The sequence below is a fragment of the Oncorhynchus gorbuscha genome, linkage group LG03 (assembly GCF_021184085.1).
Source record: "Oncorhynchus gorbuscha isolate QuinsamMale2020 ecotype Even-year linkage group LG03, OgorEven_v1.0, whole genome shotgun sequence".
NCBI classification, from domain to species: domain Eukaryota; kingdom Metazoa; phylum Chordata; class Actinopteri; order Salmoniformes; family Salmonidae; genus Oncorhynchus; species Oncorhynchus gorbuscha.
This window is the reverse complement of record NC_060175.1, coordinates 96634362-96649450: the sequence shown is the minus strand read 5'-3', so window position 1 is coordinate 96649450 and position 15089 is coordinate 96634362. Positions and strand designations below refer to the sequence as shown.

Below are 15089 nucleotides of genomic sequence, written 5' to 3'. Positions count from 1 at the left end.
TGTACACTATACAGTGACCAGAACCACATAGGGTGTTTACCTTTGCTGTGTGTCCTTTCTAGATGACCTCCCCAGGAGGCGGCCCCCCCAGCTCTACAAGCCCCCCACAGCAGAGATGCTGGCCTACCTGGACTTCAGTGTGTCCACCACAGGAATGCTGACCGGGGTCAAGGTAAGGGCGCTATTGTAGCATGTCCATCTCAGGAGAAATGATCCCACAGCCATTCTTTTGCATATTAAAAGGTATATGTTTTTTCTCTCTCGTCTTGTTTCTCTATCTCTCTCTCTCTGGTTTCTCTCGTCTTGTTTCTCTCTCTCTCTCTCTCTCTGGTTTCTCTCGTCTTGTTTCTCTCTCTCTCTCTCTGGTTTCTCTCGTCTTGTTTCTCTCTCTCTCTCTCTCTGGTTTCTCTCGTCTTGTTTCTCTCTCTCTCTCTCTCTGGTTTCTCTCGTCTTGTTTCTCTCTCTCTCTCTCTCTGGTTTCTCTCGTCTTGTTTCTCTCTCTCTCTGGTTTCTCTCGTCTTGTTTCTCTCTCTCTCTGGTTTCTCTCGTCTTGTTTCTCTCTCTCTCTCTGGTTTCTCTCGTCTTGTTTCTCTATCTCTCTCTCTCTGGTTTCCCTCGTCTTGTTTCTCTCTCTCTCTCTGGTTTCTCTCGTCTCGTTTATCTATCTTTCTCTCTCTGGTTTCTCTCGTCTTGTTTATCTCGGTCTCATTCTTTATCTGGTTTCTCTCTCTCTGGTTTCTCTCGTCTTGTTTCTCTATCTCTCTCTCTCTCTGGTTTCTCTCGTCTTGTTTCTCTCTCTCTCTCTCTCTCTCTGGTTTCTCTCGTCTTGTTTCTCTATCTCTCTCTCTCTCTGGTTTCTCTCGTCTTGTTTCTCTCTCTCTCTCTCTCTGGTTTCTCTCGTCTTGTTTCTCTCTCTCTCTGGTTTCTCTCGTCTTGTTTCTCTCTCTCTCTGGTTTCTCGTCTTGTTTCTCTCTCTCTCTGGTTTCTCTCGTCTTGTTTCTCTCTCTCTCTGGTTTCTCTCGTCTTGTTTCTCTCTCTCTCTGGTTTCTCTCGTCTTGTTTCTCTCTCTCTCTGGTTTCTCTCGTCTTGTTTATCTATCTTTCTCTCTCTGGTTTCTCTCGTCTTGTTTATCTATCTTTCTCTCTCTGGTTTCTCTCGTCTTGTTTATCTCGGTCTCATTCTTTATCTGGTTTCTCTCTCTCTCTGGTTTCTCTCGTCTTGTTTCTCTATCTCTCTCTGGTTTCTCTTGTCTTGTTTCTCCATCTCTCTCTCTCTCTGGTTTCTCGTCTTGTTTATCTATCTTTCTCTCTCTGGTTTCTCTCGTCTTGTTTCTCTATCTCTCTCTCTCTCTGGTTTCTCTCGTCTTGTTTCTCTCTCTCTCTGGTTTCTCTCGTCTTGTTTCTCTCTCTCTCTGGTTTCTCTCGTCTTGTTTCTCTCTCTCTCTGGTTTCTCTCGTCTTGTTTCTCTCTCTCTCTGGTTTCTCTCGTCTTGTTTCTCTCTCTCTCTGGTTTCTCTCGTCTTGTTTCTCTCTCTCTCTGGTTTCTCTCGTCTTGTTTCTCTCTCTCTCTGGTTTCTCTCGTCTTGTTTATCTCGGTCTCATTCTTTATCTGGTTTCTCTCTCTCTGGTTTCTCTCGTCTTGTTTCTCTATCTCTCTCTCTCTCTGGTTTCTCTCGTCTTGTTTCTCTCTCTCTCTCTCTCTCTGGTTTCTCTCGTCTTGTTTCTCTCTCTCTCTGGTTTCTCTCGTCTTGTTTCTCTATCTCTCTGGTTTCTCTCGTCTTGTTTCTCTATCTCTCTCTCTCTCTGGTTTCTCTCGTCTTGTTTCTCTCTCTCTCTGGTTTCTCGTCTTGTTTCTCTATCTCTCTGGTTTCTCTCGTCTTGTTTCTCTCTCTCTCTGGTTTCTCTCGTCTTGTTTCTCTCTCTCTCTGGTTTCTCTCGTCTTGTTTCTCTCTCTCTCTGGTTTCTCTCGTCTTGTTTATCTATCTTTCTCTCTCTGGTTTCTCTCGTCTTGTTTCTCTATCTCTCTGGTTTCTCTCGTCTTGTTTCTCTATCTCTCTCTCTCGTCTTGTTTCTCTCTCTCTCTGGTTTCTCTCGTCTTGTTTATCTATCTTTCTCTCTCTGGTTTCTCTCGTCTTGTTTCTCTATCTCTCTGGTTTCTCTCGTCTTGTTTCTCTATCTCTCTCTCTCTCTGGTTTCTCTCATCTTGTTTCTCTCTCTCTCTGGTTTCTCTCGTCTTGTTTCTCTCTCTCTCTGGTTTCTCTCGTCTTGTTTTCTCTCTCTCTCTGGTTTCTCTCGTTTCTTGTTTCTCTCTCTCTCTGGTTTCTCTCGTCTTGTTTCTCTCTCTCTCTGGTTTCTCTCGTCTTGTTTTCTCTCTCTCTCTGGTTTCTCTCGTCTTGTTTTCTCTCTCTCTCTGGTTTCTTTCTCTCTGGTTTCTTGTTTCTCTCTCTGGTTTCTCTGGTTTCTCTCGTCTTGTTTCTCTCTCTCTCTGGTTTCTCTCGTCTTGTTTCTCTCTCTCTCTGGTTTCTCTCTCTTGGTTTCTCTCTCTCTCTGGTTTCTCTCGTCTTGTTTCTCTCTCTCTCTGGTTTCTCTCGTCTTGTTTCTCTCTCTCTCTGGTTTCTCTCGTCTTGTTTTTCTCTCTCTCTCTCTGGTTTCTCTCTGTCTTGTTTCTCTCTCTCTCTGGTTTCTCTCGTCTTGTTTCTCTCTCTCTCTGGTTTCTCTCGTCTTGTTTATCTATCTTTCTCTCTCTGGTTTCTCTCGTCTTGTTTATCTCGGTCTCATTCTTTATCTGGTTTCTCTCTCTCTCTGGTTTCTCTCGTCTTGTTTCTCTATCTCTCTCTCTCTCTGGTTTCTCGTCTTGTTTATCTATCTTTCTCTCTCTGGTTTCTCTCGTCTTGTTTATCTCGGTCTCTTTCTTTATCTGGTTTCTCTCTCTCTCTGGTTTCTCTCTCTCTCTGGTTTCTCTCGTCTTGTTTCTCTATCTCTCTCTGGTTTCTCTCGTCTTGTTTATCTATCTTTCTCTCTCTGGTTTCTCTCGTCTTGTTTATCTCGGTCTCTTTCTTTATCTGGTTTCTCTCTCTCTCTGGTTTCTCTCTCTCTTGTCTCTGTTTTTTCTCTCGTCTCTCTGTCTCTTTGTGGTGTGTGTGTGTGTCAGATGTCCCACTCGGCGGTCAGTACTCTGTGTCGCTCCATCAAGCTACAGTGTGAGCTCTACTCCTCACGCCAAATAGCCATCTGTCTGGACCCCTACTGTGGCCTGGGCTTCGTACAGTGGTGCCTCTCCAGGTAAGAGACACACGGCTGTGCTGCCATGATTTCACATACATTTTGTATAATCCTTGTGCCGCTCCTATGTCACTCTATGATCTAGTGTTGTTGACACTGCGGCTGATCTCTGTTGAGCAGAAAAATGACAGCAGCTTTTTACGTTGTGTAATAACTAGAGAACGTTCCAATATTGTGTGTAGTGTGTACTCGGGTCACCAGTCCATCCTGATCCCTCCTATGGAGTTGGAGCTGTCCTTACCACTGTGGCTGAGCACCCTGAGCCAGTACAAGATCAGAGACACCTTCTGTTCCTACTCTGTCATGGAGCTCTGCACCAAGGGCCTGGGCACACAGACTGACTCTCTCAAGGTGAGGAACACACACAGACAGCTCGCTCGCTCAATCGCTAGGTGTTGGTTCCAGAATCTAACATCTGTCAACTGTATCCTGTATACACACCAGAAGAGGGTGGTGGTAAGTGTAATGTCTAGGAGTTTCCACCCTGTGTGTATTATTAACCTGTGTGTCTGTAGGCGCGGGGTGTGAACCTGTCGTGTGTGAGGAGCTGTGTGGTGATAGCAGAGGAGCGTCCCCGGCTGGCACTGACCCAGTCCTTCTCCAAGCTGTTTAAAGACCTGGGCCTCTCCCCCCGTGCTGTCAGCACAGCGTTTGGATCCAGGGTCAACCTAGCCATCTGCTTGCAGGTGGGGGCCCCAGCGCACACCCAGCTGGATCTTAACAATGATGGTGACTCATTTGGACTTTTTAGATCACAAAGTTCCCTTTCTGTTTCTCTGCCAGGGTACAGCTGGACCCGATCCCTCCACCGTCTATGTAGACATGAAGTCCCTCCGCCATGACAGGTGAGGATAGCTAGTGGACATCACTAAGGTTTTACCCAGGGTTTTCCTGGTCAGGTCACATGGTCATGTATAATACATTGCAGAGAATGGAGTCTGTCTGTCTGTGTTTTCCAGGGTGAGGTTGGTGGAGCGAGGAGCCCCACAGAGTCTTCCCCTCATGGAGTCAGGCACTGTAAGTACATGGCACTGAGATGACTAAACCTTTACCGTATGCTTCCCAGTCTGAACTGGTTGCACATATATTATGATTACATGTTTTTTGTGACGTTTTGGTGTTTTTTGTGGGGGGGTTTTTCTTGGCTGTTCGTGCACACATTTATTGTTGGGGTTTTCTTGGCTGTTCGTGCACACATTTATTGTTGGGGTTTTCTTGGCTGTTCGTGCACACATTTATTGTTGGGGTTTTCTTGGCTGTTCGTGCACACATTTATTGTTGGGGTTTTCTTGGCTGTTCGTGCACACATTTATTGTTGGGGTTTTCTTGGCTGTTCGTGCACACATTTATTGTTGGGGTTTTCTTGGCTGTTCGTGCACACATTTATTGTTGGCAAGTTGAAGTTCGGTATCTGAAGTAAAACATCTCAATTAGATGTACAATTGTGTGGCTAGGACCTCCTCTTCAAAAATGTCAAAATGACAGATTTCATGATTTATCTTAGATGAATTTTGACTATTTTGAGGGTGTGTTTCTGTCTATGTTGCCATGGTGACTGAAAAGGGATAAACAACAGTGATGTTGCTGCTTTTTTCTCGTGTTTGAAACGAAGGTCTTTAGGGAGTATGAGAGCACAGACGGTCGCTTCACCTAGCAGAGTTCTGCAGGGAGCAAACCAAACCTGTGTGTGTGGGCGCCTTTAGACTGTGTTTTGACCTCTTGCTTCTCCAATGAAACTTCCTCTTGTGTCCATGGGGTTGTCTACTAAGCCTGATCTCTCTGTCTGCAGATTCTTCCAGGGGTGAAGGTGATCATCGTGAACCCAGAGACCAGGGGTCCGTTGGGGGACTCGCATCTAGGAGAGGTGAGTATGCAGACACCACAGAGGAACAGGTGGTGGGGGTGTATGGTCAAGTTGAAAGGGGTTTGCTGTGAGAGTATTGTAGCGAAGACTTCAGAGTTTCTTCTCCTTCTCCTACAATAATTTAACCCCATCACCTTGCTCTACTACGACCTAGTCAATATATTTCTCTTTCACTATCACTTATTTTTCTATCTTACCTCGCTGGATAATGACCATCTCTTCTGTTCTTCAGGTCTGGGCGCAGAGCCCCTGGTTACTATATATAATGAGTATACTAAACATTAGGAACACTTTCCTAACACACACATTTGCCCTCAGAACAGCCTCAATTTGTCGGCGCATGGACTCTACACGGTGTTGAAAGCGTTCCACAGGGATGCTGGCTCATGTTGACTCCAATGCTTCCCACAGTTGTGTCAAGTTGGCTGGATGTCCTTTGTGTGGTGGACCATTCTTGATTCACACAGGAAACTGTTGAGTGTGAAATATCCAGCAGCGTTGCAGTTCTTAACACAAACCAGTGTTAGTGATGTTAGTGAACTTGGGTTAATTGACCGTCACTGACATAAGAGAAAAACTGCTGATTCACAAACACATTTTGAAATTGTACCTGGTGTATTCTACTATCCTAATTCTCAACAGTAAATTGAGACCCCGGCTAAGTTCTGATTTTATTATTTTTATAAATAAATATATATACAGTTGAAGTCGGAAGTTTACATACACTTAGGTTGGAGTCATTAAAACTAGTTTTTCAACCATTTCTTGTTAACAAACTATATTTTTGGCAAGTCGGTTAGGACATCTACTTTGTGCATAACACAAGTAATTTTTCCAACAATTGTTTAGACAGATTATTTCACTTAACTCAATGTATCACAATTCCAGTGGGTCAGAAGTTTACGTACACTAAGTTGACTGTGCCTTTAAACAGCTTGGAAAATTCCAGAAAATGATGTCATAGGCTAATTTACATAATCTGAGTCAATTGGAGGTGTACATGTGGATGTATTTCAAGGCCTACCTTCAAACTCAGTGCCTCTTTGCTTGACATCATGGGAAAATCAAAAGAAATCAGCCAAGACCTGAAAAAAATGGTTTACCTCCACAAGTCTGGTTCATCCTTGGGAGCAATTTCCAAACGGCTGAAGGTGCCACGTTCATCTGTACAAACAATAGTACGCAAGTATAAACACCATGGGACCACGCAGCCGTCATACTGCTCAGTAAGGAGACGCTTTCTGTATCCTAGAGATGAACGTACTTTGCTGCAAAAAGTGCAAATCAATCCCAGAACAACAGCAACGGATCTTATGAAGATGCTGAAGGAAACAGGTACAAAAGTATCTATACCCACAGTAAAACGAGTCCTATATCGATATATCCTGAAAGGCCGCTCGGCAAGGAAGAAGCCACTGCTCCAAAACCGCCATAAAAAGCCAGACTACGGTTTGCAGCTGCACATGGGGACAAAGATTGTACTTTTGGAGAAATGTCCTCTGGTATGATGAAACAAAAATAGAACTGTTTGGCCATAATCACCATCGTTATGTTTGGAGGAAAAAGGGGAGGCTTGCAAGCTGAAGAAAACCATCCCAACCGTGAAGCACAGGCGTGTAAACATCATGTTGTGGGGGTGCTTTGCTGCAGGAGGGACTGGTGCACTTGACAAAATAGATGGCATCATGAGGCAGGAGAATTATGTGGATATATTGAAACAACATCTCAAGACATCAGTCAGGAACTTAAAGCTTGGTCACAAATGGGTCTTCCAAATGGACAATGACCCCAAGCATACTTCCAAAGTTGTGGCAAAATGGCTTAAGGGCAACAAAGTCAAGGTATTGGAGTGGCCATCACAAAGCCCTGACCTAAATCCTAGAGAAAATGTGTGGGCAGAACAGAAATGCGTGTGCGAGCAAGAAGGCCTACAAACCTGACTCAGTTACACCAGCTCTGTCAGGAGTAATGGGCCAAAATGCACCCAACTTATTGTGGGAAGCTTGTAGAAGGCTTCCCGAAATGTTTGACCCAAGTGAAACAATTTAAAGGAAATGCTACTAAATACTAATTGAGTGTATGTAAACTTCTGACCCACTGGGAATGTGATGAAAGAAATAAAAGCTGAAATAAATCATTCTCTCTACTATTATTCTGACATTTCACATTCTTAAAATAAAGTGGTGATCCTGACTGACATAAAACAGGGAATGTTTACTAGGATTAAATGTCTGGAATTGTGAAAAACGTAATTGTTTAAATGTATTTGGCTGAAGTAACGACTTCAACTGTGTGTGTGTGTGTGTGTGTGTGTGTGTGTGTGTGTGTATCTTTATCTATATATATATCTTTATCTATATATGTGTGTGTGTTTTTTGTGTGGAATTGATCAGATGGCCTTGAAAAGGAGGGGGCCACCTGTTTCCCATCCAAGATGTAGAGGATGATGAAGCCCTCTCACTCTCTGTTTAGATCTGGGTTCAGAGTCCCCACAGTTCCAGTGGCTACTACACCATCTATGGAGAGGAGAGCTTGCAGGCGGACCACTTCAACACGAGGCTGAGCTTCGGGGAGCCCCACACCCTGTGGGCCAGGACGGGATACCTGGGCTTTGTCAAGAGGACAGAGCTACTGGGGTCCACCGGAGGTTAGAGACCCTTCTAATGTAACCATCCTAGCATTTAGCATGTTATGGACTCTCCCAAGTCATATCATTCTTGGGGTGTGGCCATTCTCACCCCCCACTAGTTGCTACACCAAATCAATCTGAAGACTTGTTCAGTTGTACACGGCATGTTCATTCTGTTTTAAGATCATCTCACCAAATGTAATTTATGCAGGTTGAAAGGGGGTAGTTTGGTCTATGCTAAACTATAGGACTGTTTTGCTATCACAGACTGGAATATGTTCCGGGATTCTTTCCGATGGCATTGAGGAGTACACCACATCAGTCACTGGCTTCATCAATAAGTGCATCGATGACGTCGTCCCCAATGACTGTACCTACATTCCCCAACCAAAAGCCATGGATTACAGGCAAAAGTTGCACTGAGATAAAGTGTAGAGCTGCTGCTTTCAAGGAGCGGGACTCTAACCCGGAAGCTTATAAGAAATCCCGCAATGCCCTCAGACGAACCATCAAACAGGCAAAACATCAATACAGAACTAAGATCGAATCATACTACGCTCGTCGGATGTGGCAGGGCTTGCAAACTATTACAGACTACAAAGGCAAGCACAACCACGAGCTGCCCAGTGACTCAAACCTACCACATAAGCTAAATAACTTCTATGCTCCCTTCCAGGCAAGTTACACTGGAACACTGCATGACAGCATCAGCTGTACCGGATGACTGTGATCACGCTTTCCGCAGCCGTTGTGAGTAAGACCTTTAAACAGGTCAACATTCACAAGGCCACAGCGCCAGACGGGTTACCAGGACGTGTACTCTGAGTGACCAACTGGCAAGTGTCTTCACTGACATTTTCAACCTCTCCCTGTCTGAGTCTGTAATACCAACATGTTTCAAACAGACCACCATAGTCCCTGTGCCCAAGAACACGTAAGATAACCTGCCTAAATTACTACCGACCCGTAACACTCACATCTGTAGCCATGAAAGGCTGGTCATGGCTCACATCAACACCATCATCCCAGAAACCCTAGACCCACTCCAATTTGCAAGACCACCCCAACAGATCCACAGATGATGCAATCTCTATTGCACTCCACACTGCCTTTTCACACTGGGACTAAAGGAACATCGATGTGAGAATTGCTATTCATTGACTACAGCTCATCGTTCAACACAATAGTGCCCTCAAAGCTCATCACTAAGCTAAGAACCCTGGGACTAAACACCTCCCTCTGCAACTGGATCCTGGACTTCCTGACGGGCTGCTCCCAGAAGGAAAGGGTAGGTAACACATCCGCCACGCTGATCCTCAACACAGCCCCCCCCACAGGTGCATGCTCAGTCCCCTCCTGTGCTCCCTGTTCACTAATGACTGCACGGCCTGGCACGACTCCAACACCATCATTAAGTTTGCCAATGACAACAGTGTTATGCCTGATCCACGACAACAACGAGACGGCCAGGTCTCTGACCTCTTCCCTATAGGCTGTGTGGTGCCAGGACAACAACCTCTCCCTCAACGTGATCAAGACAAAGGAGATGATTGTGGACTACAGGATAAAGAGGACCGAGCACGCCACCATTCTCATCGACAGGGCTGTAGTGGAGCAGCTTGAGAGCTTTAAGTTCCTTGGTGTCTACCTCACCAATAAACTAACATGGTCCAAGCACACCAAGACAGTCGTGAAGAGGGAACAACAAAACCTATTAATGTCCTCAGATCCTCAAAAGGTTTAACAGCTGCACCATCGAGAGCATCCTGACGGGTTGCATCACTGCCTGGTATGGCAACTGCTCGGCCTCCGACCGCAAGGGTAGAGGGTAGTGCGTACGGCCCAGTCACCGGGGCCAAGCTTCCTGCCATCCAGGACCTCTATATCAGGCTGTGTCAGAGGAAGGCACTAAACATTGTCAAAGACTCCAGCCGCCCTAGTCGTAGACTGTTCTCTCTGCTACCACACAGCAAGCAGTACTGGAGCGCCAGGTCTAGGTCCAAGAGGCATCTACCCCCAAGCCATAAGACTGCTGAAATTCTAATGAAATGGCTACTCAGACTATTTGCATTGCTCCCCTTCTACGCAACTGTTATTATCTATGCATAGTCATTTTAATAACTCTACCTACATGTACATACCTTGACACCGGTGCCCCCGCACATTGACTCTGTACCGGTACCCCCTCGCTATTGTTATTTTACTGCTGCTCTTTAATTATTATTTTTTGGTGGTATTTTCTTAAAACTGCATTGTTGGCTAAGGGCTTGTAAGTAAGCATTTCACTGTAAGGTACCTGTTGTATTTGGAGCATGTGACACATACATTTTGATTTGATTGTGCCTTTTTAAAGGCCTATTGCAGTCAAAAATGTTATTTTTCTGTTTTTTGTAAATGTATTTTATTTTATTGTCACATACACCAGGTAGGTGCAGTGGATGAGGTTGAAATAATACTGTGATAATTATGATAATACCCTTTTAGTGTAAGAGCTGTTTGAAAATATTGCCTGAAATTTCAGCCTGGTTTGGTGGGATGGAGCTTTGACCTGCCTGGTGACATCACTAGGTGGTAAATTGGTTAATAGACCAATAAGAAAGAGTTCCAAACCTGTCTGCCAATAACAGTTAGTTTTCAGTTTTTCCCTCCCACTCAGCCCCCTCCCAGACAGTCCTAGCAAAATTGCTCTTTACTATGAAGCTATTTTTGTTTAACCATTTTAATTGAAAGCAATCACATGAAGGTACTTAATTGAAGGTACTTTGATTTGTTACCCAGAAATTATTTGATATTGAGGTAAAAGCAGCACCATGGGTGTTGGGTTTCTAAGCGGTCTGTGTTGATGACAAATGTATTTTCAGTCCTGATCAATCTGCCTGACTTCCCTTCAGATCGTCATGACGCTCTGTTTGTGGTGGGCCAGCTGGATGAGACGTTGGAGCTCAGGGGGCTTCGCTACCACCCCATCGACATCGAGACCTCTGTGTCCCGGGCACACCGCAGCATCGCTGAGAGGTGAGATACTGTTGTCTGCTCAGACACACACAGTACATGCATGCTTCACTAGGTGTATTGTAACCTGATGCGACTGTTTTGTGGTCTGTACCAGAACTGTGTTTGACATATACTGTATCTAGTATAAACCCACATGTTTGGTTTCCTTGGTGTTGAGAAAGAACGGGAAGGGTACACAGCACCGTGCTCTACCCCACTGAACCAGTTGAATGTTGAACTTGATGAGTGACTGACTGTTGGTGCCGGTCATTCTCTATATCTGCTGTGTACCCCTGAATGTTAACTTGATGGGTGGCTGTCTCTCTCCACAGTGCTGTGTTCACGTGGACCAACCTCCTGGTAGTAGTGGCAGAGCTGGCCGGGTCAGAGCAGGAGGCCCTGGACTTGGTGCCTCTGGTGACCAACGTGGTTCTGGAGGAGCACCACCTGATTGTGGGTGTGGTGGTTGTTGTTGACCCGGGGGTCATCCCCATCAACTCACGGGGAGAGAAGCAGAGGATGCACCTCCGGGACTCATTCCTGGCCGACCAGCTGGACCCCATCTACGTGGCCTATAACATGTGAGGAGGGCCCAGGCCCCATTCACACTGGGGTGAAGGCTGGCTATGGGGGTCCACTGGAGTGGAGGCTGGCTATGGGGGTCCACTGGAGTGGAGGCTGGCTATGGGGGTCCACTAGGGTAGAGGCTAAAGTATAGAGGCTCTGAGAGGGAGGCGCTAGACACAGAGAGGGGGCTGGGGGGTGGACTGCTTCTCCCAAGAATGGACCTCACACACTCACTCATCTGGCAGTGGGACAGATTGGCAGGACAGGGCAGGAGTAGCATTGGTGGATGGGCTTGGACTTGGTTTAGCCATCATGTTACAGTAATTCCTGCCCCAGCGTTCTTTTTCTCTCGGCCAGAGTCTCCTCTCTATGAAACAGAGACTGTTTATTAAGGCTGTGGGTGGGAGTGAAGTTAGAGCATGTCTGTCTGCATGGGGTTTTGCTGCTTCTTACTGGTGCTTTTCCAACCACTCCCTGCCTCCCACTGACAGAGTAGGAAGATGATTGGTTTCTCCTTTTTGATTGAGACTTGGGTCCACCTATCAAGTAGATGTTTGCCAATACCCTCATCCACTGTCTCTCCCCGACTGCTCCTAACCATGATTTTATCCCCAGACAGTATTATTGTGAATCTTGTTTTCTAGAAGAAAATACAGAGGTGTGTTTCTCATCTCGATCCATTCCCTGGTTCAGCCTGTACCCTGCTCTCTCCTGAGTGGTCCACAGTCCGTCATGTTGGTCAGGATAGGACTGTGGAGTCAACATGACGAGCTGGAAACTTCCCCCATGCACTTTAACCTTTCCTTGTCCTTCCATAATCTCTCCTAGCCTAGTCCCAGATCTCTTTATGCAGATCAACTCCTCATCAGACAATGACCAAAGGAGTTGGAAAGACCTGGGACCATGCATATTGTACATCTCAAATGGCAACCTATTCCCTATATAGTGTACTACCCTATGGGCCTTGGTCAAAAGTAGTTCACTAAATAGGGAATAGGGTGCTATTTGAGACGCAGTCTATATGTCCCTTGGATTGTCGTTGGGAGACTCTGACCTCTACCCACTTCCATTTTTCATCAAGAAATGCAGAAGAACTAAACAATATCACAAACAATACAATAGCAGCAGTAAGTACAGCCCACTGACTCAAACGCCTGCACCTCATTAGCTGTACTTACTGCAGAGCTGGAATTGACCAGTCATCTTACGTGTCTGTCCCATAGACCTCGTTTTCTTTTTTTACACTTTACTGCTATGTTAAACGCTTTTAGACATCCTAGAAGAATCCACTTTTAAAACACACTTGTCATTGGTATGGAATGAAACAGATGTGCAACATAAACATACCAGCAGCAGACTCGCACAACAAAACAGACCGTGTTTATTTTTGGGGGACAATATTTTAAGGTCTTGATGTATGAGCAGGAATCGTTCCATGAGAGTTCTCTCATCGATCATGTAAATAAAATGGACTTCTGTTTTAACTGCTGTTTTATGGGGTCAGGGTTATATGTATGTCTGTACATACGACTAAACTGCTGTACATATTTATCGTCATTATTTAAATATCTAGCAAGCACAAAATACTGGTAATATGGAACAATAAACTTCTGATTAACTTTCTGGCTGACCTGATATCATGGAGGCTCCTCTGCTGAATCACTATCTTAGCTTGAATAAGTATCAGTCAGTCAGCTGCTGGCCTCTGTCACAGGCTTTCAGATGGCAAAGCCTTGGGGTCCGTGGCTTGTCAATTGCTAGGCTTGTTTGTTGATTCTGGAGCATCTATATCTCTGACTAACTTCACATGAGGCTACATCTGGGATGTCGGAAGACTGCTGTGCCTTTAAATGTGGAAGACACATTTCAGTTGTACAACTGACTCGGTATCCCCTTTCCCTTTGTTTTGTGCCATCATGAAACGTGACATCTTCATAAATCAAGGACGTGAATTACCAAACTCAGTTGGCAGTGGGTATAAGATGAGGACAAATTCTTGCCTTATAAAACCCGTGTAACTTGTAATACTTTTACTGTTATTATTTGTCAAAGGTTTTAATTTCATTCTTCTGATTGTATTATGACTAGAAAAGGGATTGTGAAGGGTAAGATGTTGACCGCATAGGGTATATTTTAGAGGTCAAAAACTGTATAACTGTACATTGAAATTATGAACTTATTCTTTGTTCATAAAACTTGACTGATCTTTCATACTTGACAGCAAATGTCTGCATCACAGACTTAAACGTAGGCTAACACATTTCAAAATTAAAGGAAGCACATCATATGATTTGGCAGGTGGTAACAATTTGCACTTTTCCATATCATTATTACTGGTGTGTGTGATCGTATGGTTTAAATGGTGACATCGTTTGCCTTTCCTTGTGGACATTTTTTAAAATTTCCCTTTTTAATTAAATGAACATCAAAATATTGAACAATATTTTTGTTCCAAAATGCCAGTTTCTTTTTTGTTGATTGGCTTATTTTATGTCATTCACTGTAATGTCATTTTTAGGGGTTGACTCTAGCAGGACATCCCAAGGATCCATCCTAGCATCAAACTTTCAAATTTTATTCCATCCATCCAAATGAGAAATTCATTATTTAAATGATTGTAATGTTTTTCATGCAAGATTTCAACTACCCTACACAACACTGTGGCAAAACAAAAACCTGTTTGATTTAGGAAGTTGTTAAAACTACTTGAATGACAAACATTGTAACTTAAGTCCATCCTTAGAGTAAAGTTACATTTAATGATTCATAAAAAATGTTTTTGGGACTATTCTGTGGTATTTGGCTTTCTTGCCAAGCTGCTACTGTATCATTCCACCTTTGCATGTTTAAATCATCATCTTATCTTATAGTGGTGTGACCATAGAACTAGAAGGAATTTACCACTCAATCTTCATGGTGTGAGCGGTTCCAAGCCCGTTCCACTCATCTTCATGGTGTGAGCGGTTCCAAGCCCGTTCCACTCATCTTCATGGTGTGAGCGGTTCCAAGCCCGTTCCACTCATCTTCATGGTGTGAGCGGTTCCAAGCCCGTTCTACTCATCTTCATGGTGTGAGCGGTTCCAAGCCCGTTCTACTCATCTTCATGGTGTGAGCGGTTCCAAGCCCGTTCCACTCATCTTCATGGTGTGAGCGGTTCCAAGCCCGTTCTACTCAATCTAATTCTATGGGTGTGACAACATGTTGTCCTGCCATACATTCATTAGACACATTGGTGCTATCCAAAACTGGAAATAAGGGGAAAGTTTTTCAAGATTCTATCCATGGAAAAACCTAGCTTGAGTTCCAGCCTGTTTGTACGAATGTGCCAGCTCCAATTGGCAAAAGCACAAACCGGTATAGGACCAGGCTAGGAGAAATGATCAGGATTGCCAATATTTCCATGTATTTTGTAATAAACACTGTGCCAATTGCGGTAAACCTGAAAACAATAAAGGATGTTAAGCTTTTAGTCTATTGTAAGCACAATGTACTGTACTTGTGTAGTGATAAAACAATATATTTCGGATGATTAATGTTATTTGTAAACATCAAGGGCCCAAAATATATATACCTCAAGGCTGCTCACTATGCATAAATGCTGTACAAGATCTTCTCAATATTGTCAGTGATGCAATGAGTTCCAACTCAGAGGCAAACGTGTCCTATTTGACCAACGTTCTGTCATGTTGTCAATGGGAATCATTTGTTTTCTATTTGGTTTAGCAAAATGAAACAATAAAAATCTGCTTTTGTCA

The 15089-nt window shown here is 44.3% G+C and overlaps 1 protein-coding gene across 2 annotated transcripts in view; it reads left to right on the top strand.

The window, feature by feature from the left end:
• LOC124032318 (disco-interacting protein 2 homolog B-A-like) overlaps positions 1-15089 on the top strand; it is a 101078-nt gene extending 85989 nt beyond the window's left edge. For both annotated transcript variants that reach the window (XM_046344627.1, XM_046344626.1), the window contains 10 exons: positions 63-172; positions 3150-3280; positions 3463-3631; positions 3796-3966; positions 4064-4125; positions 4240-4297; positions 5070-5144; positions 7617-7791; positions 10665-10788; positions 11100-15089. In XM_046344627.1, the coding sequence (XP_046200583.1) occupies positions 63-172; positions 3150-3280; positions 3463-3631; positions 3796-3966; positions 4064-4125; positions 4240-4297; positions 5070-5144; positions 7617-7791; positions 10665-10788; positions 11100-11352 (1328 nt within the window). In that variant the 3' untranslated portion in view covers positions 11353-15089. The remainder of the gene's footprint in view (positions 1-62; positions 173-3149; positions 3281-3462; positions 3632-3795; positions 3967-4063; positions 4126-4239; positions 4298-5069; positions 5145-7616; positions 7792-10664; positions 10789-11099) is intronic.